The sequence below is a fragment of the Capra hircus genome, chromosome 29 (genome assembly GCF_001704415.2).
Source record: "Capra hircus breed San Clemente chromosome 29, ASM170441v1, whole genome shotgun sequence".
NCBI lineage: Eukaryota > Metazoa > Chordata > Mammalia > Artiodactyla > Bovidae > Capra > Capra hircus.
In genome coordinates this window covers 27,857,222-27,883,224 of record NC_030836.1, presented here as the reverse complement: position 1 = coordinate 27,883,224, position 26,003 = coordinate 27,857,222, and the positions used below count along the sequence as shown (strand labels likewise).

Here is a 26,003-nt window from a genome sequence, read left to right as displayed (position 1 = left end):
ACAGCAATGGATCACATGTAAATGTAAGAGCATGTCTGTGCTCCAATAATACTTTACTAATGGACACCGAGATTTGAATTTCAAAATTTTCACATTTTTGTTCTTTTGATTTTTTTCCCCTAAACACTAAAAAATGTAAAAATCATTCTTAGCTTGTAGGTCATACAAAAAACAGATGGCAAGAAAGTTTAGACCTACAGGCCATAGTTTGCTGACTCCTGATCTATGGCAATAAGTAAATATTATGATCTGAAAAATCACACTGGTGATTCAGGGTAATGTTTGAAGGCTAGTAACTCAGGTTCAACTACTGGCAGTAGTACTGGAAAGCTTTTTTTTTTTCCCTAACCCAGTGTCCCAACTAGCAGAATAGAATAATGGTAACTTTTGAATCTCAGTGAATAATCAACAATTATTGAAGTTTTGGGTACATTTTCAGACCTATGGAAATGCTAAAATTATCACAACACATGAGAAAATATACACAAGAAATTTAAGGCTGTCTGGCAGGAAAAGTTTTGATAACTGTAATATGAAAAAGAAAAATTTATGTCTTGTCTTGAAATCATTCCTTATACTTGCTAACCCTAAAGAACCCTTTTTGCTATCCTATTTCTCTATCAGGTAGCATAATGAATGATTTTACACATTTGAGAGAGAGGAAATGAGACACTGATTATTGTTCTTGCTTGGACTTTTTTGTTCAAGAGAAAAGAACATTGTAATTAAACAAATTATATGCATACATATATGGCATCTATGTATACTCTACAAGTACAAGGTAAGCGACAGATATAGAGCAGAGCTGTGGAGTACTATATGACACCTGATATACGGAAGACGATTTTTAAAAAGAGAAAGATTGGATGGTCAAGTAATCACTCTTCTTTGGAGTGAACTTCAATTAAGAGATGGCAATTACGTGAACTGCAATTAACAGATGGGGATAGCACCTCTTTCAATTTCAAAGAGAGGGTACGATGTGAACATTTAATAAAACAACTACTATGTGCTCCCAGTGAAGAAGGGAGATAGAGATGGGTTTGGGGGGAGAACCCTTTCTTACGAGAGAGAAAACCTAACAGGTTGTTTCCATCCAGGAAGATGTAAGAAGTTGGGAGTGCCTCATCACTCATGCCCTATTCTTAATTTACAATTTAACTAAAGTCAGTTGGTCACTAGAAGTGTAAGGAGGTTAACGTTCCCAGTCTCAAGCTTTTGAACACTTTCCCCCAAAATATTAAGAGCCCAGACCTGTCCTCAACAGCTGGTCTTCACAATGTTATTGTCCATTATTTGTCTCCACTCTGGCTGAGGCCTGTCTTCCCCTTATTCCCCAGATACTCTGCCCTCAGTCTTGACTTGGCCTCTTTGTTGAAACTATTTTCTCTCCTTGGATCCCCTTCCATCCTTGTTCCACGTTTCCCATTCCTACCTACATGCCAGGGCCCAGCATTAGTTCTAGCTGTACTGTGAAGACCCACACGAACTCCAGCAAAAGCAATATTTCCCCCAAATAATACAAGTCAGGAGTCCACAGCCTCCAGGATTTAATGCCTGATGATCGGAGGTTGAGCTGATGCAATACTAATAGAAGTAAAGCACACAATAAATGTAATGTGCTTGAATCATCTCGAAACCATCCCCAGCCACTGCCCTCCCCAGTCCGTGGAAATATTGTCTTCCACAAAACCAGTCCCTGGTACCACAAAGCCGAGGACCGCTGAAACAACTGAAGGAGTGTTCTCAAAGCTGCAAAGCTCCTGCAGATATGTAATATTACTATTAATATTAGTATAGTAGTATTACTATCTTTTGGAGAAATTAACTATAAATAAAGTTTGGCATTTCTCATATCTTGCTTTAGAGTGTTTCCTAATTGTTTCATACACAGTTGACATTAACAAACCACAAGGTATTAAGGCAGGAGTCACACATTCTATTTTTTTTGTATCCTCAAAGTCTCTAGTGCTTAGCTACAGTTAACAAACAATTCCAGGGAAATGAATTGTCAAAATAATGGCTTTCTTAATCACAGAACTCCTCATTGGGCCAAGTAAACATAAGTTGTTAAACACAAAAGAAATCATCAATCAGTACACAGGACTGCAAACGAAACCTTGAGAGCAGAATAAATGTGAGATGTACTTTCAATGGAATTCAACTATCTTCTTCCATTTCACTCATAGAGTTGTGGTTGGGGAGCTGAACCCCCTAAATCAGAGACTGAGTGTTCCAGGATTTAATAGTTTGCTTCGAGATGCTTCAGCATTTTGTGTAAGGTCAAAGGTTCAAATAGTGCTGCTGCTAAGTCCTATTTGGTATGTTTTTTTGTCTGTCCACCCTTCCTAATTCAGCAGTGGAACATGCATTGTCTTATTTCCTTTGGTTGGCCTGATTTACGGATCTTTTAGTCTACAGACTATAACCTCAGGGTGAAATCATGAAAAGTTTTAGTTTGCAGTTAGGCAAAAGTAGTTTGCTAAAAGCATGGACCACCTCCATTCCCAAATGCCTGGAGGCATAGCTACAGAAGATTTACTTGATTTTACCCTGACTCCTCTTTCCTGGGGCTTCCCTGGTGGTGCAGATGTTAGAGCGTCTGCCTGCAATGTGGGAGACCTGGGTTCGATCCCTGGGTCGGGAAGACCCCCTGGAGAAGAAAATGGCAACCCACTCCAGTATTCTAGCCTGGAGAATCCTATGGACGGAGGAGCTTGGTGGACTACAGTCCATGGGTCGCAAAGAGTGGACACGACTGAGCGACTTCACTTTCACTTTCACTTTCCTCTTTCCTAGTCTGCCCATGAGTAGTAGGACGATCCTTGCCATAGTGTAAGTCTTAAGGCTAAATTAGAATAATGCTAAATACAATAAAGCGAGATGAGGACAAATGAAAACGTGACGTTATTACAGAATCAGTGCTTTAGGGACTCGGTTTTCTCCAAGATGGTTCTCAGGGATCCTTAGTGACTGGGTCTGACCCACTCTCTGAGGCCTAATTTGACTTGATCCCAAGTCCTTTGGTCCACGGAGCCAGTAGGACTTGAACTGTGACATCCACTGGACTCCGAAACAGGCGCTAAGGGGTTGCCTGGAGTCTGGGCCTCACACCGGCTGTGCTGTCTCCATGGTAACAGCGCGGAAGGCGTTATGTGCAGTCTCTTCCGCCCAACAACCCGCCCTCCGGCGGTACTGACCAATGGTCCCGTGGGTTACCTAGGGGGATGGTGTGATTGACAACGGGGTGGGGCGAGAGCGGGGAGCCAGGACGACCTCTATTCAATCGAACTTGAGGCCTGTCCCAGGACCGGCAGCCATCGACCAATTAGAGTGCGTAACGGAGGGCGACGTGCCCACCCACCACGCTCCGCGTTGCCTGGAGCCGCGGCGGCGTAAGCAAATGAGGGGAAATTCAGGAGTTAAAAGACTGGCGCTGATTAGCTAATCCAGAATTTCCTAGATGAAAGACCACTTGTGATTCGTCCTGAGTAGAGCCTCGCTCCTGTGGGCTGAAACTGGCTGGGCTGAGAGGCGTGAGTACGGGACCTGGGAGATGCGAAGCCCGGTGATCGGGGTGGAGGTGAGGAAAATAGGGGCGGCTGAAGAGAGGAGAGAGAATGGTAGGAGGTTGTGGCTGACGGGGGGCTGGAATAAGGCTGGGAGCGATGGCGGGACAGGGACCTCTCAGACTAGCATCACCACTAATCTCCACCCGAGGTCTGGCGGCCAGTAGATGCTGAAATGGGGGAAATCTTGTGATCAAAACCTTAATTTCTCTCCCAACTGCTGGGAAGTGGCCAGGGGAACATTCTGAAGATGAGACCTGGGGGGCACTGTTTTCCTGTTGCCGGTTTGAATCAGAGACTGGGCAGGGAAAGTGTTCACTCTCCAGCACTAAGGGCTGCCTGCTGGGAGTCCCCGGGTGGTGTGGATGACAGACAGGCTGTGGTTGCGCACTTTCAAATCGCAACAACACCCAGGAAAAAGGGTGGAAGGATGATCTTCCTTTTCTATCATCTCGTGAAGAGATGATGCCACATCGGTGTTATTTTGGTAGTATGGCAACTGATTTTTTCCCAGACTTGCATTTGATTTCATTACAAGAGTAGAGGCATTATCCTAATATTTTTAAAATTCAAACCATATTGAAGTGTGTAAAGTAGAAAAAAGTGTGAAAGCTCACCCTCTCCCACCCAATTATTTTTGAAGACTTGGAACAGCTATAAAGGAAAATGAAAAGGAACCCTCCAGAAACAGTTCACTACTGTAACCTATTTTTTTCGTTTTTCTTTAAGACTTACTTTTTATTGAGGTAACATTGGTTTATAACATTGTATGTTTCATGTGTACAACATTGTATTTCCACCTCTATGTGCTCTACAAGGTTCAGTTCAGTTCAGTCGCTCAGTCGTGTCCGACTCTCTGTGACTCCATGAATTGCAACACACCAGGCCTCCCTGTCCGTCACCATCTCCCGGAGTTCACTCAAACTCATGTCCATCGAGTCGGTGATGCCATCCAGCCATCTCATCCTCTGTCATCCCCTTCTCCTGCCCCCAGTCCCTCCCAGCATCAGAGTGCTCACCACCAAAAATTTAGTTTCTATCAACCACCCTGTAGTTGATCCCCTTTAGCCATTTTGTAGCCTCCCCACATTCTCCTCTGATAACCACTGCTCTGTTCTCTGGATCTTCCCTCTTGTTTTGGTTTGCTTTGTTCATTTTTGTTTGTTTATTCCTAGTATGAGTGAAATTATGTGGTATTTGTCTTTCTCCACTTACTTCACTTAGCCTTAAGAGCGATTCATGTCGGCCTGGCAAGATTTCATCTTTTTTAATGGTTCAATAGTGTTCCATTTTATATATGTATATATATTGGTGGCTCAAATGGTAAAGAATCTGCCCTCAATGCGGGAGACCAGGGTTTGATCCCTGGGTTGGGAAGATCCCCTGGAGAAAGGAATGGCTACCCACTCTAATATTCTTGGCCTGGATAATTCCATGGACAGAACCTGGAGGGCTACAGTCCACAGTGTCCCAAAGAGTTGGACACGATTGAGTGACTAACACTTTCACTTCGTGTATATCTATTTCTCTCTCTCTCTCTCTCTCTATACATATTTATATATACACACCCAACTTTATCCATTCACCTGTTGATGGGCACTGAACTTGTTTCCATATTTTAGATATTGTAAATAATGCTGTGGTGAACACAGAGTCACATATATCTTTTCAAATTGGTGTTTTCATGTTCTTTGGATAAATGCCCAGAAATGGGATAGCTGGGGTTTTTGGTAGTTGTATTCTTAATTTTTTGAGGAATCTCCATACTGTCTTCCATAGTGCCTGCATGCTCCGTCACTAAGTCATGTCTGACTCTTTGCTACCTTATGGACTGTAGCTCTCAGGCTTCTCTGTCCATGGACTTCTCCAGGCAAGAATACTGGAGAATGGGTAGCCATTCCCTTCCCCAGGGGATCTTCCCGACCCAGGGCTCGAACCCGGGTCTTCTGCATTGCAGGCAGATTTTTTTACCATCTAAGGAAGATGGCTAACCACCAGGGAAGCCCAATTCTTAGAAGAGGGTTGAAAAAGCCTTGAATATTAAATAAAAGGCTTCCCAGGTGGTGCAGTGGTAAAGAGTCCACCTGCCAATGCAGGAGACACAGGAGACACCAGTTCGATCAGTGGATTGGGAAGATCCCTTGGAAAAGGAAATGATAACCCACTCCCATATTCTTGCCTGGAAAATTCTTTTTATATATTTTTTTAAATCAAGCTTTACTCAATAATTTAGCTATTCCAATAAGGGAAATAATCACAAGCATTATGCCCACACTCAGTTAACAAGATAAAATTACTAGATGTTCACTCTTTCCCCACAAAAACATTCTGTACTTTATCCAGCCTTTCCTTTCTATGCTTAGTAAGAAAATGTATGGTTTTTTGGTTATAAAGTGACAAACTTCATTCTTATAGGAGGTTGGGGATATTCATCTCAATACTTGAAAGCTGTCCCATGTACAGAACCCAGTGTCTCATGAACTTCCATGTTTCTCTGGAGGAGTGAAGGGCAATATTTCTAATGATACCAGCTTCAAGTACCATTTGCCCTGTATTCTAGGTGTTAGAGTTGGTACAAGTCTTACAGGTAATTTACGTAATATCCAAAACAGCAGCAGCTACACTTAACTAGTTATCTTGCTAAGGGCAGTACAGTCAACCGAGCAGGGAACCTGAGTCACCTCTAATGCCACCTTCCTAAGCCCCTTCCATTTCCACAGCTAAGATGAAGCCCAGACCTGCCTAATCTCTTATCTGGAGAATTGCAATAGTCTCCTAACTGGTCACTAGTTTCTGTTCTCTGATCTCAGCTCATATGTACCCTGCTACCAATTACCTTTTTAAAAATTAATATTTATCTCAAAAATTTCAAAAACAGTGAATATTGCCCTGGAAATTATAACAAAGACCTATGCATAAACAACTAGATTAATAAACATTAACTTTCTTCCGCTCATCTGCTTAAGCTTTTTATTTTCAAGAAATAAACCATCACAGATTTAGTTCAGATCCCTTTGTTCTCTTTCGTGGCCCCATTCTCCTTCCTTCCTCCCTCCCCAGAGACATACAATCTCCTGAAATTGTTTTGTGCCATTTATGCCCATGGTTTTATGTTTACTGTATATGTTTATCTCATGAATATATAATGATTTAGGTATTTTTTAATTTTAAAGATACAAATAGTATAGTATTGTGGGCTTCATTCTGCAACTTGCTTTTAAACTCAATATTGTTTTTTATTGGGTTGACCAAAAAAATCATTTGGGTTTTTCCATAAGATGTTATGGAACACACTTTTTGGCCAAACCAGTAGGTACATTCATGTCAGTACAGCTAGCTCAAGTTCATTGATTTTAAGTTGTCATGAGTATATAATACCCCTCCCCCTACTGATGGACATTTAGATTTTCTCAGATGTTTTGCTATCATGAACACCTTTGTTCACATCTGTTTATGCCAGAGTTTATTTAGGCTTGGGCTTCTCTCATAGCTCGGTTGGGGAAGACTCTGCCTGCAGTGCAGGACACCCAGGTTTGATCCCTGGGTCCGGAAGATCCCCTGAAAAAAGGAAATGGCAACCCACTCCAGTTCTTGCCTGGAGAATCCCATGGACAGGGGATCCTGGCAGGCTACAGTCCATGGGGTTGCAAGAGTCAAATGTGACTTAGTGACTAAACCTCCACATGGTTCTTTAAGGCAGTGGCACTTATATGCAGAGTACATCATGAGAAACGCTGGACTGGAGGAAGCACAAGCTGGAGTCAAGATTGCCAGGAGAAACATCAATAACCTCAGATATGCAGATGACATCACCCTTTTGGCAGAAAGTGAAGAAGAACTAAAGAGCCTCTTGATGAAAATGAAAGAGGAGAGTGAAAAAGTTGGCTTAAAGCTCAACATTCAGAAAACTAAGATCATGGCATCCGGTCCCATCACTTCATGGCAGTTAGATGGGGAAACAGTGGAAATGGTGGCTGACTTTATTTTTCTGGGCTCCAAGATCACTGCAGATGGTGACTGCAGCTATGAAATTAAAAGATGCTTACTCTTTGGAAGGAAAGTTATGACCAATCTAGATAGCATATTCAAAAGCAGAGACATTACTTTGCCAACAAAGGTCCATCTAGTTAAGGCTATGGTTTTTCCTGTGGTCATGTATGGATGTGAGAGTTGGACTGTGAAGAGGGCTGAACACCGAAGAATTGATGCTTTTGAACTGTGGTGTTGGAGAAGACTCTTGAGAGTCCCTTGGACTGCAAGAAGATCCATCCAGTCCATCCTAAAGGAGATCAGTCCTGGGTGTTCATTGGAAGGACTGATGTTGAAGCCGAAACTCCAGTACTTTGGCCACCTGATGCAAAGAGCTGACTCATTGGAAAAGACCCTGATGCTGGGAAAGATTGAGGGCAGGAGGAGAAGGGGATGACAAAGGATGAGATGGTTGGATGGCATCACCGACTCAATGGATACGGGTTTGGGTGGACTCCGGGAGATGGTGATGGACAGGGAGGCCTGGCGTGTTGTGGTTCATGGGCTCGCAAAGAGTCGGACACAACTGAGTGACTGGACTGAAGTGAACTGCCCCTTTGGTCATTTGGAGTTTGTGAGGGCACCTTTGGTTATTAGTGTGATTTTGGAGGCACTCCTAGGGTTTACAGAGCAGGACTGGGGCTGCTGGAAGTCCTGTGATACACTGGACAGCCCCTCACCATGAAGAATTGTCCTTCATCCTGCAAAACATCCCAAGTGTCTCACAGGTTACTCATTTCTAATATGAACCCAGAATCTAACTCCATTTTTTATATAAGCATAATGTATCTTTTGGCACAGTTGAACATAGTAAAATTTCCAGGAATGCAACTCTAATGTAAATCAGGGGGAAATTATACTTATTTGTAGTTTGGAACTCTTAACAGAGTCGTTCATCACTGTAGAAAACCCCGTAAGTGAAGGCAGCCCAGCCCGTGGTATTTGAGTTGCTGTAAAACACACCTGCATCAGCCTGCATTTGTAGTTTTTGCGTTCATGCCAATTCTAAGTTTAGGTGCGAGCATCTGAGTACGGTCCTTCATTACGTATTCTAGTGTAGTCAGCCTGAACGTTTGTATATTTAAACATATGCTGTTTTATTACGAATAACTTTCCATTTAAAATTTGCTTGTGCGTATGATATAAAGCAGAGATCTGGTTTTATTATTGTCTGATTGGATAATGACTTATCCCAACACTGTCTATGAAATCCTCTACCCATTGACTCTAAAGCCAGCTCTGTGCTGTGCAAAGTTCTCCTGAATGCGTGGCTCTGCTTCTGGGCTTTCTGTTTTGTTCCACTGGCCCATGTGTCTCTATGCCACTATCACGCTGTTTTAATTACCGTGGTTCTAGAATGTGTCTTGCGGCAGTTGGTAACATGAAAGGCGAGTTTTCCATCCTAGTTCCCAAAATTGTTTTTGCTATTCTTGGGTTTTTGCTTTTGCATGTGAATTTAGGATTGGTTTTCAAGTTCCATAAAAAACGATGTTGAGATTTTGGTTAGAATTGCATTGAGCTGATAACTTAAGGAAAATTGAGTTTAAATATTAAACCATCTCATCCTTTCAGGAACAGGGGTTATTTCTCTATTCAGGCCTTAAAAAAAAAAAAAATATATATATATATATATCTTTGAATAAAGTTTTATACTTTTTGTCATAAAAATCTTCACATCTTTTGTTGGATTTATTCCTACTTCCCCATATATTCTTATTCATACACACAACCCTTTTATTGCAAAAGTTTCAAATATTCAAAAGTATAGGAAATAGTGTAGGAAAATGCATATATTCACCACTCCAGCTTCAACAGTGAATTCAGGACTAGCCTTGTTTTATATTGACCCCTTTCTCCTCTGTCCTAGATGATTATAAAATTCCTAGACATCATTTTCTGTTGTTTGTGTTGTGTGTGTTTGTGTATTTGTATATTAAAAGTAATCTTTTAGTAATATAACCACATCATCACATTAAAAAAACATTATTTTTCACTTAAAAAATAAACAGTGATTCCCTAACATCGTCAAATTTTTCCCAGATACTGTTCAAATTTCTTCAGTCATCTCATAAAAGGTTTTGTATAGCAGGTTTGTTTGAGTCAGGGACCAAACAAGGCCCATGTATTACATTTGTCTGGTATGTCTCTTCAGACTTTATGTGAAGTAAACTTTTTTGGAAAAGTAAAAGGCACATAATGAAAAATATGCAAATCAGAAGTGTACAGCTAGATACTGCTGCTGCTGCTGCTAAGTCGCTTCAGTCGTGTCCGACTCTGTGCGACCCCATAGACGGCAGCCCACCAGGCTCCCCCATCCCTGGGATTCTCCAGGCAAGAACACTGAAGTGGGTTGCCATTTCCTTCTCCAATGCATGAAAGTGAAAAGTGAAAGGAAGTTGCTCAGTCGTGTCCGACTTCGCGACACCATGGACTGCAGCCTACCAGGCTCCTCCATCCATGGGATTTTCCAGACAAGAGTACTGGAGTGGGTTGCCGTTGCCTTCTCCGACAGCTAGATACAGTTTAGCAGAATTAACAAAGCTGTGTAACCCACATCCAGCTGAAGAAACAAAATTTCATAAGTACCCCAGAAGCCCCTTTAGTCACTTCTTTCTACATGGCAACCACACTCCTGACTTCTAACCCCCAAATTAGTTTGAACTGTTTTTGAACATTATATACATGTTATTACACAGTGTGAACTCTTTGCCTCTAGCTTTTTATATTTAATATTTTCAAAACTTACCCACATTGCTGGATATAGTTGTGGTCTGTTCATTCTTACTTCTTTTTACTCTTTCATTGTATGAATGAATAAATTGTATCTATAATACCTACTCTTTGCAACCCTAAGGACTGTAGCCCACAAGCCTCCTCTGTCCATGGAATTTTCCAGGCAAGAATACTGGAGTGGGTTGCAATTTGCTCCTCCAGGGGATCTTCCTGACCCAGGAATCGAACCTGGGTCTTCTGCATCTCCTGCATTAGCAGGAAGATACTTTAACACTAGTGCCACCTGAGAAAGCTCACCTTATCTATTCAATTGAGGTATATTTAGGTCATTTCAGTTTGTAACTATTTCTAATAGGTCTGCCCTGAACTTTTGTGCATCTTTTAGTGAACTTATGACATGGCTGTTGGGGACACACCAGGAAGAGAACAGCTGGATCTAGGGTTCACATATTCAGCTTTATTAGATATAGCCAAAGAGTTTCCAAAGTGCTAATAAGAACTTACACTCTCACCAGGCTTCCAGTTTCTCCACATTTTGGTCGACACTTGGAGTTGTCCATCATTTTCATTTTAGCCATTCTGGTAGGTGTCTAGAGGTACTGTATTTTATTTCCAGTTTTCTAATGAAGGAGATGGGAATACCAGACCATCTGACCTGCCTCTTGAGAAACCTGTATGCAGGTCAGGAAGCAACAGTTAGAACTGGACATGGAACAACAGACTGGTTCCAAATCGGGAAAGGAGTACGTCAAGACTGTATACTGTCACCCTGCTTATTTAACTTATATGCAGAGTACATCCTGAGAAACTCTAGGCTGGATGAAATACAAGCTGGAATCAAGATTGCCAGGAGAAATATCAATAACTTCAGATATGCAGATGACACCATCCTTATGGCAGAAAGTGAAGAAGATCTAAAGAGCTTCTTGATAAAGGTAAAAGAGGAGAGTGAAAAAGTTGGCTTAAAGCTCAACATTCAGAAAACTAAGATCATGGCATCTGGTCCCATCACTTCATGGCAGATAGATGGGGAAACAGTGGAAATGGTGGCTGACTTTATTTTTCTGGGCTCCAAGATCACTGCAGATGGTGACTGCAGCCATGAAATTAAAAGACGTTTACTCCCTGGAAGGAAGGTTATGACCAACCTAGACAGCATATTCAAAAGCAGAGACATTACTTTGCCAACAAAGGTCCGTATAGTCAAGGCTATGGTTTTTCCAGTAGTCATGTATGGATGTGAGAGTTGGACTGTGAAGAGGGCTGAGCACAGAAGAATTGATGCTTTTGAACTGTGGTGTCGGAGAAGACTCTTGAGAGTCCCTTGGACTGCAAGAAGATCCATCCAGTCCATTCTAAAGGAGATCAGTCCTGGGTGTTCATTGGAAGGACTGATGCTAAAGCTGAAACTCCAGTACTTTGGCCACCTGATGCAAAGAGCTGACTCATTGGAAAAGACCCTGATGCTGGGAAAGATTGAGGGCAGGAGGAGAAGGGGACGACAGAGGATGAGATGGCTGGATGGCATCACCGACTCAATGGACGTGAGTTTGAGTGAACTCTGGGAGCTGGTGATGGACAGGGAGGCCTGGCGTGCTGCAGTTCATGGGGACACAACTGAGCAACTGAACTGAAGTGAGTGACTAATGAAGCTGAGCACTTTTCACATATATATTGGCCATTTGTATATCCTCTGTCAAGGGTTTATTCTTAGCTGCTTGATCTGTCAGTTTCTGAGAGAGACCTATTAAGACCTGTATTGATGAATCCTCTTCCCACCCCAATCATCACAAGTTTCCCAGAATGAATTCAGACTTTGTGTGTCCCCCCCTAGGAAACCCAGGAGCACCGAGAAGCGCAGCAGCACCGCTAACAGCAGGACCAGCTTGTCGCACTGTGCCCAGTGCTGTGCCACGCATGGCTGGCACGGTGCTCGGCGTGGGGCCGGGCGTGTTCATCCTCGCCCTGCTCTGGGTGTTGGTGCTGCTGCTGTGTGCCCTGCTGTCCAGAGCCTCAGGGGCAGCGAGGTAAGGCCTTCTCTCTCTCTAGCGGGGAGTCCGAGCTAAAAGCAATCAGATGCGAAATCGCTGACGCTCATGAAACATTTAGAATTCAGGAGCTCATTGTCATTACCGGCAGTTGGAAGGAGTTGCATTTTAACCTCTTTATCATAAGCACTGACTGTGTTATTTATACTCGGAAGCTGAGGTGGGAGGAGAAAGGAGGGGGTACATGTCAGCTTGCAGCACACAGGAGATGAGGACATGGGAGATGAAAAGAGAATCTGCTTTCGCTGTCTCCTGAGTTTCTTGGGGTCACGAGTGTGCATGTTTCTTAACTGTTGAGATTCATGGCAGGTGCTGGGTCCAGCCCCTGAGGCTCCAGCCCAGGGCCCCGGGAAGCTGAAGGGTCGTGGATGACTTGGGCTGGTGTTGACTTAAAGAATCAGAGCATAAACTGACTCTTAAGGACACTGTAGAGTCATACTCCCTGGCCAGATTGTGTAGGTACAAAACAAGTTACATCATTTACTAAAGTTTTTTGGTTTCAAACACAGCAGTGGGGGATCAGGGAAGGACCACTTCGGGTTTTCGTATGACCACACAGAGGTCAAAATAAAAACTACCTATTCCTGACAGAGCATGATTGACATATATACACTTCTGTGTGTAAAACTGCCTCGTGGGAACCTGCTGTATAACACAGGGAGCCCAGCTCCGTGCTCTCTGATGACCTAGAGGGGGGAGATGTGGGAGGCTTAAGAGGGAGGGGATATATGTGTACATAAAGCTGATTCACCTTGCATGTTAGAAACCAACACAGCACTGTAAAGCAATTACCCTCCAATTAAAAATAAATTTAAAAAATCCCACCAATTCCCATTCTTAGGGACTTGGAACTCCCAGGAATAACAGGAATGCATCCTGCTGGTACCTGTCTGGGAAGACGGGCTTTGGGAGGAAGGGGAAACGTTTCTGAATTCCTGTGGCGCTGGGGCAGCACACTGGGCCCTGTTAGTGGACTGAGATAGAATATGGGCCCCAGGGAAAAGCCAGGCGCAGCCCAACACGAAACCGTGCTTTTAACCCCCTGTCTTTGGGCCACAGGTTCTCTGCCGTTTTCGTGTTCCTCGGTGCTCTGATCATCACAGCCGTTCTGTTGCTCTTCCCTCGAGCCAGTGACGCCCCAGCCCCCGAGGTGGAGATCAAGGTAAAAACCTGGGTTTGTTTTGTCAGTCCTCTTTCTCCTGGTCTAGACCTCTGCTCTGCCCCGCGTGGTGCCCAGTGCCGGGAGGGCTAAAGTGTGTTCAAAAAATTATAAAGTTGAAACCAGGATGGGGCGTGGGGGCGGCTCAGGGTGAGTTTTAAACTCCCTCCTACTTCTTTCCGTGCCCACTGGCAACACCTTGAGGCAGCTGTTTGCCTGGATTTGGCTTCTGAGTGAGCACACCGCGGGGCCAGAGACGAGCAGGCAGGCTCCCACTCCTGGTCGCCTGGGCTTGGAAACTCAGATCCCAGGTGACACTTAGGTAGTGCCCTCAGGCGCTAATTGACATGGTTTTTCATCATGTGTTTGGATTTTCCCGCTGGCGGTGAGGAGGGAGTATTCTCCATAGAGAAAAGCAGAGGGGAGGGAGGAACACTGCTGCAGAGTGTGGACAGTGTAGCCAGACAGCCTTCGGGGAGTCCCTTCCGGCCTCATTTCCAGAACCGGATCTCCCAGCACCTACCTGTCTAAATGGAGTTTTATCATCTCTCTCATAGACTCCCCCCATCCTGGTTCCTTCCTGACCGGGGCTCTGGCTTTACCATGGTCTCAGATCTCTACAGTCTTGATAATCTCTACTCTTGACATCCTGTGGCCCATTACTCCTTCTAGCAACTCCTTTCCGCTATTTTAATTTTTTAAGATATAATGGTGGCACTTCCTTGGAGGTCCAATGGTTAAGACTTCACCTTCCAATGCAAGAGATACGGGTCCAATCCCTGATCAGGTAACTAAGATCCCACATGCCTCGTGGCCAAAAAATCAAAACAGTGTTGTAACAAATTCAATAAAGACTTTTAAAATGCTCTACATCACCAAAAAGAAAAAAGGAAAAAAAACAACTAAACAAAAAAGAAGTAATGGTGATAATAGCTAACACTGTTTAAGGCATCACTATGTGCAGGGTCCTGTGCTAAGCATGTTATTTACATGCTCTCATTCAAACCTCAGGACAACCCTAAGTAGCACAACACAGGTACCGTTAGTGTCCCGTTTCATAGGTCAGGATGCTAGGGCTGGGAGGGGCTAGGGTACCTTACCCAGGAAGAGGCCGAGCAAGGATACAAGCTGAGGCCTGTCTTCAATACCTTCATATTGGGGACCCAGTAGAATATCAGGAGCCATCACCGAGAGTTTAAAGGCAACTGTTTTGACGCCAGACAATAGTACGCAAACCTATGTTATAACTTCAGAACTAGACTCGGCACCCCTTTCTAGCACTGTGTAGGACTGACCATGGCCAAAGGGAAGAAATTCATTCTGAAAATTCCAAGAGAAATAATACTTAGCCACACAAAACTAAGGTGCTGTTTTCATACATGCTGGGTTTTTTGGTCAGCATCTGACAACCACTCTGACCATGCCAGGATGGTGACCAGTTTTCCTGTCTTAAATGGGGAAAGTGATAAAGTCTGGGTATTTCTGAATCACTGGGGATGTGGGCATTGGAAGAACGGCCCAGAGCAAACCCTGTCTTGAAATCAATCCCTCTTCCCTCTTTCCTCTGTCATGTGAGTTTCAGACCCAGTTTCAGACCAGGAGAGCAGATCAGCCTTTTGAGCCAAATCTGTTCATCAGTGCAGCCAGCAGAGATTGGAGTTCTCATTCTCAGGTTTGGAGTCCCAGCCCCTGTAAGTGGCCCTGCTCAATACTGTATCAATTATACATGGCCTGGGCCTTCCGCACCCAAGGCCTGCTAATTGGCTAATTAAAAAGTGAACCGTGTCGAACAAGCAAACATGTAGCCCACGAGAGACGTGTTCAGTCCTGGAGCCAAGGCCAAAGTCATGTCAGAGCCGTTTCATCCAACTGACCTTTGTTGTAAGCTGGCTGTTGGGGTAATCTCCAGAGCAGCCCTCTCCCCTGGTGTCCTTGGATCTCAGTGATCACAGCGGAGCTTGGACCTGACAGGTGCTTTGTGCATCTCTGCTGTATTCGTCTCCCACTGCTGCTGTAACAAATTACCGCAAGATCAGTGGCCTACAACACTCATTTACTGTCTTAGAGTTCCACAGGCTAGAATCCCAAAATCAGCCTCCTTGGGCTAAAATCAAGGGGTTGGCGGGACTGTCTTCCTTTCTGGAGGTTCTGGGGAGAAATGTTTCCTTGCCTTTTCTGCTTCCAGGGGCCACCCTTGGGCTTGTGGACCTCTCGCTCCCTCTTCAGAGACAGCAAAATAGCATCTCTCTGTGTCTCTGACCCTCTCTCCCGCCTCCCTCAACGTCTGCTGAAGAGCCCTGTGATTACATTGGGCCACCTGTATTAAACAGTGCAGGCCAGCCTCCTTCTTTTTTTATTGGAGTATAATTACTTTATGATGTGTTAGATTCCGCTGTGCAGTGACGTGAATCGGCCGTATGTACACAGATATCCCTCCCTCTAGGACCTCCCTCCCACCCTACCCCCATCCCACCCCTCTGGGTCATCACAGAGCATCAAAACTCCCTGTGTTATAGAGCGGCTTCCCACTAGCTATCTGTTTTACACATGGTGGTGTATGTATGTCAATCCCAACCTCCCAATTTGTCCTACTCTCTGCTTCCCCCCAAAACATAAATACAATGGAATATTATTACCCCTAAAAAGGAGCAAAGGTGAGGCATCTGTAGAGACAAGGATGGACCCAGAGTCTGTCATACAGCATGAACTGAGTCAGAAAGAGAAAAACAAATATCGTATATTAACGCATATATGTGAAATCTAGAAAAATGATACAGATGAACCTATTTGCAGGGCAGGAATAGAGACACAGAGGTATGGACAGAGAATGGACAGTCTCCTTATTTAAGGTCAATGGATTAACAACTGTAATTCCATCTACAACCTTAATTCTCCTTTGTCATGCAATTTAACACATTCAGAGATCTGGAGATCAGGATGTGGACATTGTATCCTATCAACCACAACCCTGCAGGTATTTGGGAATGTCTTCAGGTACTAGGTTCTGAAAGCTTCGGGAAGTTGCGATGTCCCTGGTCACTTGGTTTGTGTTCCTACTCTATTAAGTCTGTAGATTAAACTGCTTTTTCCTGCCCAAACTGAGGCAGCGCCCTTTGGATCTGTGGAAAACAGAGTTCCAGCAGTGAACGGTAGACAAGTGGGAAGAGCCAATATGAATGACAGGCCTCTGTCGGCAAAGACCAGCAGCTCTGGGGCCTCAAGTACAGCTGGTTGCCAGGCAGCCAACTGTACAAACTGTACAAGTTTCCTTTCCTCTTAGTGTTTCAGGACCGCAGGGAACTGGCCATTTCCCCAGCCCTTGGATTGCTGGGTTATGAATGTTAGGGTTCAGAACTCCTCTGGCAAAAGTTTGAGAGTCCCATTTTCATTTTGAAAGTGACCCCTCCTGAGTTGGCCATGGGTTGATGGCATGGGGGTTTGAATCTTGAGTATGTGGGGGATTATTATACTATTGTATTTTTATACATGTTTAAAGTTCTCCATAATGAAAAATTGACAGCCACAAAATAAGCCTTTCTGAGACCAAGCAAGCAAGGTTCGCATTCTTTCAGATAACTCATTTCAGAACAGAAAAGAACTTGCCTTCAGAGTGTTTATGCATCTACATTAAGCCTATGTTTGTTCCCTGTACTTTTTTAAGCCTTTTCATTAAGCTTCTCTTTATCTTGTATTTCTGGCTCAGCATGTTGAGAAAAAGGTTCTTATCCATTTGCAGGATGTTACTGGAAGTTCTGAATGTGGACAGATCCTGGGCCCATTCATCAGAGATTCCAGCTGAGCCCAGTCAAGGCGCAGACGTGTCAATAATTTCACTTTTAATGTTTCTTTCTCCAGATTGTAGATGCCTTTTTCATTGGCCGCTATGTCCTGCTGGCTTTCCTCACTGCCGCCTTCCTTGGAAGCCTTTTCTTGGTTCTAATCCATCACATCCTGGAGCCAATCTATGCCAAACCACTGCGGTCCTACTGAGTCGTCTTCAGGAAAACCAAGACCTTGTTCTCCCCCGCGCTTTGATGTCACTGGTGAGCAGCAAGGTACTGTTCAGAGCTTTGTGTTGACAGCCTTCCTGCCTTAAGATCAGAGGATCATCTCTTCATCACGAAGACAAATCCGTTGAGTCCTGGCTTCCAGAAACAGGATTGCAGAATTGCCCCCGAGGAAAGATTTCTCACCAGCTTAAGGGGGATATATATCACTGTCTTCTCAGCACCTGTACCTCAGGTTTTCCACCTCTTTTGAAAAGGAAATAGCAACAGCGATCTGCTTAGGTTTTTCAATCAAGACATCAGCAAGTGAATTTTGAGAAAAAGGGTACTTTAGCTTCACCTGTCCAACGGATGGAAGAACTTGGTCCTTTTTGATAATATGTGAAATACTTAATTTCAAGGTTAAGATCATTTGGGAAAGAAAGGCCCTCCAAGTTCAAAAGATTATTTTAATGTGGTGACTTGGAGACATATATCGGATGCCAGCTATGCAGCACTCTGCATGTCACACCACGGGGCTCCACAAAGGCCTTGGTGTCGCTTTCCGCTGCCTTGAGAAAGCAGTCAACAGCAGTCAGAGGACTGACTTTCACCTCGAACTCCTGGGCACAGCTTCCTGAATCTAGCATTTCAATAGTTCAGGTTCATGGGGGGATTAGAGGCAGAGTTTGGAAACATCAGCTGTGTGTCCTGCGGCTCTCTCTAGATGCTTCTCCCAGTATTTGGTGGTCTTTGTTCCTTTATTTAGTGTAAGTGTCCATGTTGAGTTACTGTCATCTCTTTCATCTTTGTAGCTCTTTCTCCAAAGCTGATAAGGAATGTCTATCCCCAGGCTTAGATAAAACTTTATACGTAAGTTCCCAGACCAAGTGAAATCTGTCATTAAATGGTGGGTGGGGGCGAGTAGCTCTAGGCTGTTTCCACTTTGGGAGTCTCAACCTGGCACCCAGAAACTATTTGAAGGACCTTCTGGCTGAAAATTAAGAACCAGAAAACAAGTTGGAAAAAGAACTTTGATAGAGTACATGCTATGTGCCAGTAGTGCACAAGTCTTTTTTTTCCCCCCTCCACAAATGTAAATGACGAGCCTGTGTGTTAAGGGCAAAAATAAACTTTTGTACAAAGGGTATTTTAACTCGGCCTGCCTTCTTTAGATCCCATAACTACTGGCAGTGGTGAAGTGAATGATGGATCACTTTATATCTTTATGCTCAAAACAATCATGTCCAACCCTTAAGGAAAAAAAAAAAAAAAAACCCACAGGAATGGGATAAGAAATAGAAGGCTGAGAGAGCACAAAATCACAAAATGAATTTCGCTAACTTCTATGGGGGGGGGATCCCTGATAATCAATGGTTAATATGGTACCCCTTGTGCTCAGGCCTTCCTGGAGACAGAGCTTAGAGGGTGTCCCTTAAATACAAACAGAAATCATCTCAGGGTTGCTATTCGTTGTTCTTTGATCAATGGCCTCAGCATAGGTTGTGCTACCCAGAGGGAATCCGGTGGCAAAGAAACTGGTGATCCCACTGTTTGGGAGGTGGGAGGAGAGCAAGTCAGGGCTTCTATGTAAGAAAACAGGTTATTTCAGTTCAGTTCAATTCAGTCACTCTGTTGTATCAGACTCTTTGTGACCCCATGGACTGCAGCATAGCCTCTTAAAATTGTATCCTGACCAAGACTACATCAGGACATTACCCTCCACTGATCCACTAGGTGGCGCTGTCTCAAGCTGGCAGAACACACTAGGTAATTTTTTGACAAGTTCTTCCTGTGTCTCATAAAATAGAGGTAAAGCTAACATTCTTTACTGATGCACAGTATCAGATATTTAATCTAAAAATTCATCAGAGTTATTGTACGCTGTTGAGTTGCTAGGAAATGCACTATCATTCACCCACATGGCATATAGCAGGTAAAAGCGTTCACTCAGAGCTCACTGTGCGCCCACAGGGTGTGATGCATGGTCCTTGTGGAAAAAATCCACTCAAGAACAAGGCTCTGAGGCTTCCTGGCTGCCTTCCTGACTCCGTCCTGGGATGAAGACATCCAAATCATTTCTAAATGTTTTTATTCTCACGTAAAGTAAGCCATTCCTTGTTCTGTTCTCTGAGACAGACTTTTCTATCAACTCTGTCCTGTCGTTGCTGAAGTTGAACGATTTTGTTTTGCTTTGATTTGCTTCGATCGGTCAAGAAACGTGCTGTGGGGACATCCCTGGTGGTCCAGTGCTTAAAGAATCCGACTGCCAATGCAGGGGACACAGGTTCAATCGCTGATCCAGGACGACCCCACATGCCGCGGAGCAGTGAGCTCATGTGCCACTCAGTTGGCCCGTGTGCCACTGCTGAAGCTGTTGCGATGAGAAGTCCTGGTGCCCCGACGAAGAGTAGCCCCCACTCAGCAACAAAGACTCAGCACAGCCAAAAATAAATGCAAACACGAAAGAAACCTGCCGCAGTTATTTCACAGGTGAGAGACAAGCAGAGAGAGAAGGGGATTGTAAAAGTTGCATAAGTAGTTAGTAACGAGGCTCCCACTTGACACTGGCATCCTGGTATCTCATTTCTCAAACAGTTTAATGATCAGCTTTGGCTTTCAGGCAACTCCTTATTTTTTCATTGGCTTATTATTTCCTAACTACTTACACCCACCATTCCTCTGACCCATATCCAAAACAGGTAAAGGTCTCATTAAAGAATTCCTAATTAACACTTAGGTGTTAGTCACCCAGCTGTGTCCGACTCTGTGCCCACCAGAGTGGTCTGTAGCCCACCAGGCTTCTCTATCCATGGGATTCTCCAGGCAAGAATACTGGAGTGGACTGCCATTTCCTTCTCCAGGGGATCTTTCTTCCCCAGGGATCAAACCTGGGTCTCCTGCATTGCAGGCAGATTCTTTACCATCTGAGCTGCCAGGGAAGCTCAACCAGTTAACATTTCTAGTACAAATAAAAAACATTTTATCAGGACTTCTTGGCATGAAGCTTTAAATATTTGGTTCTTACCACATAGGAGCAACTTCCCAGACGTGGGAATGGGAACCCCATGGGTATGAATCAGAAGAAGTGATTATCCTCACAGGAGCATAAAAACTCAGGATTGGAAGAGATTTTATCACCCACAGAATTCAACCTTTCATCTCTATTTCCAGCCCAGATACTTGGGAATATTCTCTTCTTTACCTGCTGAACTCACAATTTTTATTGTATTTAGCAAACATGTACAAGGCACTTTTCTAAGAACCTCTTAAGTATTAACTAACAGCGTCCTTATAGCAACTCTTGAGTATTCTTAATACCTCCATTTCACAAACAGGGAACAGAGGGGCAAGGTGGTTTGCTTGAGGTCACTCAGCTAGGAGTTAGTTAAACAGGAACCAGGACTAAAGTCAGGCAGTCTCAGCTCTTCACTGTCTTTTACCACCTTGCCCTGTAAGGTGAAAACAAAGGAAAAGGGAGGAGGCAGGAAGTAGCAAGGAAATGCAGTTGAGTCTACTGCAAAATCTGGAATCTCAGGAATCCAGGGCTATGCAGTCAGAAGCCACATGGACTCAGGGACAGCTTCACTGATCAGCTCTGGCTTGGGGGGCCCTGCACTATAAGACTTCAGCTTCCCCCTCAAGTAAAGCTCCTCACTGATAGAGCGACTGGTGGATTCACTGTCAAGGACACAAACAACCATCTCTCTCTTCAGCACTGCCTGCCTGGAAAAATGGATACTTGGGTTGGTTTTCAGAGGCACCAATGGAAGAACCAAAGCCACAGGGCAAGAATGTGTGTGCATTTCTTGACCTCTGTCTCTACAAGCCACATCAGTTGCTGTTTACTCAAGGAAAATATTTCCAAGCCCCCCTCCCCACCCACTCAACACACACCCTCCTGCCTTAGTTTCCTGGGACCTAAGAAATGACAGCAGGGATCAAAACCAGGGCCCAGCAGCACAGACAGAATGAGAAGTTCATCTTCTGGTTTTCCTCACACACATTGGATACTGTGAAGCAGGGGTCCCCGACCTCTGTGATCTAATGCCTGACGATCTGTGGTGGAGCTAATGTAGTAATTCAAGAAATAAAGTGCACAGTACAGGTAATGCACTTGAATCATCCTGAAACCATCCACCTAGCCCCTTCGTCCATGGAAAAAATGTCTTCCACAAAACCGGGCCCTGGAGCCAAAAAGGTTAGGACCACTGGTGTAAAAGATGTGCATTTAGCCCAGGTCCTGCCCTCAGGGAACTCGGGGTCCTTACACGTTTATTTGGAGTTTGGTGGCATTTATTTGCTACTTAAATGCCCTATGGCCATCCTCTCCACTTTTTTTTTTTTTTTTAATCTTTGAGGATTTCTTTGGTTTTGCTATCTTCAGATTGATATTGGCCCCTTTTTATCCTGGGGATGTGTAATACTTTCCTATTGCTGCGGTAACAAATTACTACAAACTTAGTAGTAAAGAGGGCTTCCTTGGTGGCTCAGATGGTAAAGAAACTTCCTGCAATGCAAGAAACCCAGGTGTGACCCCCTCAGTTGGGAATATCCCTGGAGAAGAAAATGGCAACCCACTCCAGTATTCTTGCCTGGAGAATCCTGTGGACAGAGGATCCTGGTGGGCTACAGTCCATGGAATGGCAGAGTCGGACACGACTGAACAACTAACACTTTCACTTTTTTCACTAGTAATTTAGAACAATACGAATTTATTAAGTTATAGTGCTTTTGAGGTCAGATATCTGAAATGAGTTCCCAAGGCTAAAATCAAGGTTTTGGAGGTTCCAGGGAAGAATCCTCTTTCCTTGCCTTTTCCAGCCTCTGGAGGCTGCCCATATTCCTTGGCCTTGCCTCCATCTTCAAAGCCAGCATCTTCTGGCAATTCCCTGGTGATCCAGTGGTTAGGACTGGGCACTTTCACTGCTGAGGATGCAGGTTCAATTCCCAGTCAGGGAACTAAGATCTTGCAGGCAAATAGCAAGGTGGAAGCCAAAAATTAAAAAAAAATTTAAATATTTTTTAAAAAGCCAGCATCAGGGACTTCCCTGGTGGTCCAGTGGTTAGGAATCTGCCTTCCAACACAGAAGACATAGGTTCAATCCCTGGTCAGAAAACTAAGATCCCACATCGGGACAACTGAGCCTGCGAACCGCAACTGGAGCGAGAAGCCTGCGTGCCACAAGGAAGATCCCGTGTGCTGCAACTAAGGCCCGCCGCCGCCAATAATAAATCAAGTAACTAATTACATGTTTAAAAAGGCCATCGTCATCTAACCTGACACCTGACACTCCTGCCTCCCTCTCCGATTTATCAGGAGCAGCTGTGATTACGCTGGGCCCACCCCCAATCCAGAGTAGTCTCCCAACGTCATGGTCCTTAACCGCATCGGCAGAGTCTCATTTACTGTGAAAGATAACATTCACTGATCCTGGCATTCGGGATGCAGACCTCTCTGGAGGAGGGGGCATTATTCTTCGCCCTCCCTCCAGTGTAGGGCCCCATCCTCCACCCCTAAGGACCACCTCCTTCTACCGTCCCTCCGCCATCCTCCCCATACCCCACGCCTGCATAGCCAAGGCTGGCCCCTTAGCTCCAGGTCCACTCTCCAGTTCTCAGGGTGCCCACCAACCCCACAATGTGTCCATTCCTTCCCCGACCTCACTCCTGATGGCCCCTCTGAGAGTGTGGCGATCCACTGAGAGAGTAGCTTTCCTTTTCTTGACTTATCCCCACTCCCCCTCATTAGCCCAGCCTCCCCATGGATCTCGGAAGGAGGAATGCGAAGAGTTACTGCTTTTTAATTACAAGTGCTATTGTAACATCTATGAGGAAGAACACTTTAAGCTTAATTGAGACCAAATGTGAAGTTAAATTAAATGAATAACTAATTAACGTGATGCTCCCGCATTAGCCCCAAGTGAGTGCAGAGGCCCAGAGAGCAGCCAGGTAGGTCCCAGGCATCCAGGGACAGACAGCCGGTGCCCAGGGCAGCAGGGGAGCAGGGACTCTGGGCCAGGGAGCCAGGTGTGCCAGGGCAGATCTCGAGGTGAGGGGGCCCCAAACTCCACCTTCACCCCAGCCCTCATTTCTGAGGCTGGCCCCGAGCGCCCACACGCACTTAGCATCTCCACAGCACTACACTGAGCCGATGACCATGTCCTGTGGGTTATCCAGTTCCTGCGCTCACATGTTAGGGGCTTCGTGCCTGTTCATTTTAACTTCCGTCCTGTTCATGCTTCCTTCTGGATGGTCACATTTGTTCGTCCTCTGCCACTGGGGTCGCCCTCCCCGGCCCCGCCCCTTCAGGGCTGGACGGGCAGATGGCAAAGTCTCTTGAGTCACCACCCTGCTGTTTTTCTCATCGCGTTGTTTAAACACTTCCCTATTCCTGTCTCATCCCCTAACTAGACAAGCCCCTGAGAGCAGGGCATGTGTTTAACACTAACTTGTCTCCTTCACTCACAGGGATCCTCTGAAGAACGTGACGTTATTAGTTTTCTAATAAAAAGGTTCAAAGTGAGGCTGGGAAGAGGAGACCTCCAGAGGAAAAGCAAGCAGATGAGGGAGCCTCTGGAAGCCTAAAGGGAGCGCTGGCCACAGGCTACCATGGAGTGAAGGCGCCATCTAGTGGCTTCCCTGAGTGTGGCTGCTTTGTTGTTTTTTAAAAGACTGATCAGTTCAGTTCAGTCACTCAGTCGTGTCTGACTCTTTGTGGCCCCATGAATCGCAGCACACCAGGCCTCCCTGTCCATCACCAACTCCCGGAGTTCACTCAGACTCACGTCCATCGAGTCCATGATGCCATCCAGCCATCTCATCCTCGGTCGTCCCCTTCTCCTCCTGCCCCCAATCCCTCCCAGTATCAGAGTCTTTTCCAATGAGTCAACACTTCACATGAGGTGGCCAAAGTACTGGAGCTTCAGCTTTAGCATCATTCCTTCCAAAGAAATCCCAGGGTTGATCTCCTTCAGAATGGACTGGTTGAATCTCCTTGCAGTCCAAGGGACTCTCAAGAGTCTTCTCCAACACCACAGTTCAAAAGCATCAATTCTTCAGCGCTCAGCCTTCTTCACAGTCCAACTCTCACATCCATACATGACCACAGGAAAAACCATAGCCTTGCCTAGACGGACCTTAGTCGGCAAAGTAACGTCTCTGCTTTTGAATATACTATCTAGGTTGGTCATAACTTTTCTTTCAAGGAGTAAGCGTCTTTTAATTTCATGGCTGCAGTCACCATCTGCAGTGATTTTGGAGCCCCCAAAAATAAAGTCTGACACTGTTTCTACTGTTTCCCCATCTATTTCCCATGAAGCGATGGGACCGGATGCCATGATCTTCGTTTTCTGAATGTTGAGCTTTAAGCCAACTTTTTCGCTCTCCTCTTTCACTTTCATCAAGAGGCTTTTTAGCTCCTCTTCACTTTCTGCTATAAGGGTGGTGTCATCTGATATCTGAGGTTATTGATATTTCTCCTGGCAATCTGGATTCCAGCTTGTGTTTCTTCCAGCCCAGCATTTCTCATGATGTACTCTGCATAGAAGTTAAATAAGCAGGGTGACAATATACAGCCTTGACATACTCCTTTTCCTATTTGGAACCAGTCTGTTGTTCCATGTCCAGTTCTAACTGTTGCTTCCTGACCTGCATACAGATTTCTCAAGAGGCAGGTTAGGTGGTCTGGTATTCCCATCTCTTTCAGAATTTTCCGCAGTTTATTGTGATCCACACAGTCAAAGGCTTTGGCATAGTCAATAAAGCAGAAATAGATGTTTTTCTGGAACTCTCTTGCTTTTCCCATGATCCAGCAGATGTTGGCAATTTGATCTCTGGTTCCTCTGCCTTTTCTAAAACCAGCTTGAACATCAGGGAGTTCATGGTTCACGTATTGCTGAAGCCTGGCTTGGAGAATTTTGAGCATTACTTTACTAGCATGTGAGATGAGTGCAATTGTGCGGTAGTTTGAGCATTCTTTGGCATTGCCTTTCTTTGGAATTGGAAGGAAAACTGACCTTTTCCAGTCCTGTGGCCACTGCTGAGTTTTCCAAATTTGCTGGCATATTGCGTGCAGCACTTTCACAGCATCATCTTTTAGGATTTGAAACAGCTCCACTGGAATTCCATCACCTCCACTAGCTTTGTTTGTAGTGATGCTTTATAAGGGCCCACTTGACTTCACATTCCAAGATGTCTGGCTCTAGATTAGTGATCACATCATCAGGATTATCTGGGTCGTGAAGATCTTTTTTGTACAGTTCTTCTGTGTATTCTTGCCACCTCTTCTTAATATCTTCTGCTTCTATTAGGTCCATACCATTTCTGTCCTTTATCGAGCCCATCTTTGCATGAAATATTCCCTTGGTATCTCTAATTTTCTTGAAGAGATCTCTAGTCTTTCCCATTTTGTTCTTTTCCTCTATTTCTTTGCATTGATTGCTGAAGAAGGCTTTCTTATCTCTTCTTGCTATTCTTT

General features: G+C 44.6%; 1 protein-coding gene across 2 annotated transcripts; it reads left to right on the top strand.

The window, feature by feature from the left end:
• On the top strand, positions 3,410–18,680 carry TMEM218 (transmembrane protein 218). Of its 2 annotated transcripts, none has more exons than XM_005699588.3 (4): positions 3,410–3,536; positions 12,166–12,358; positions 13,439–13,541; positions 17,394–18,680. In XM_005699588.3, the coding sequence occupies exons 2-4, from the start codon at positions 12,249–12,251 to the stop codon at positions 17,526–17,528; spliced, it is 348 nt and encodes a 115-aa protein (XP_005699645.1). In that variant the 5' UTR covers positions 3,410–3,536; positions 12,166–12,248; the 3' UTR covers positions 17,529–18,680. The 2 variants fall into 2 exon arrangements, with proteins under 2 accessions (XP_005699645.1, XP_005699643.1); XM_005699586.3 differs by having other exon boundaries at positions 3,411–3,583.

Bases quoted from the DNA above. Each gene is read 5' to 3' on its own strand.
- TMEM218 (XM_005699588.3), top strand. From the start codon at position 12,249: ATGGCTGGCACGGTGCTCGGCGTGGGGCCGGGCGTGTTCATCCTCGCC. The intron at 12,359-13,438 runs GTAAGGCCTTCT...TTTGGGCCACAG, and splicing joins AGAGCCTCAGGGGCAGCGAG to GTTCTCTGCCGTTTTCGTGT. The intron at 13,542-17,393 runs GTAAAAACCTGG...TTCTTTCTCCAG, and splicing joins CCCCCGAGGTGGAGATCAAG to ATTGTAGATGCCTTTTTCAT.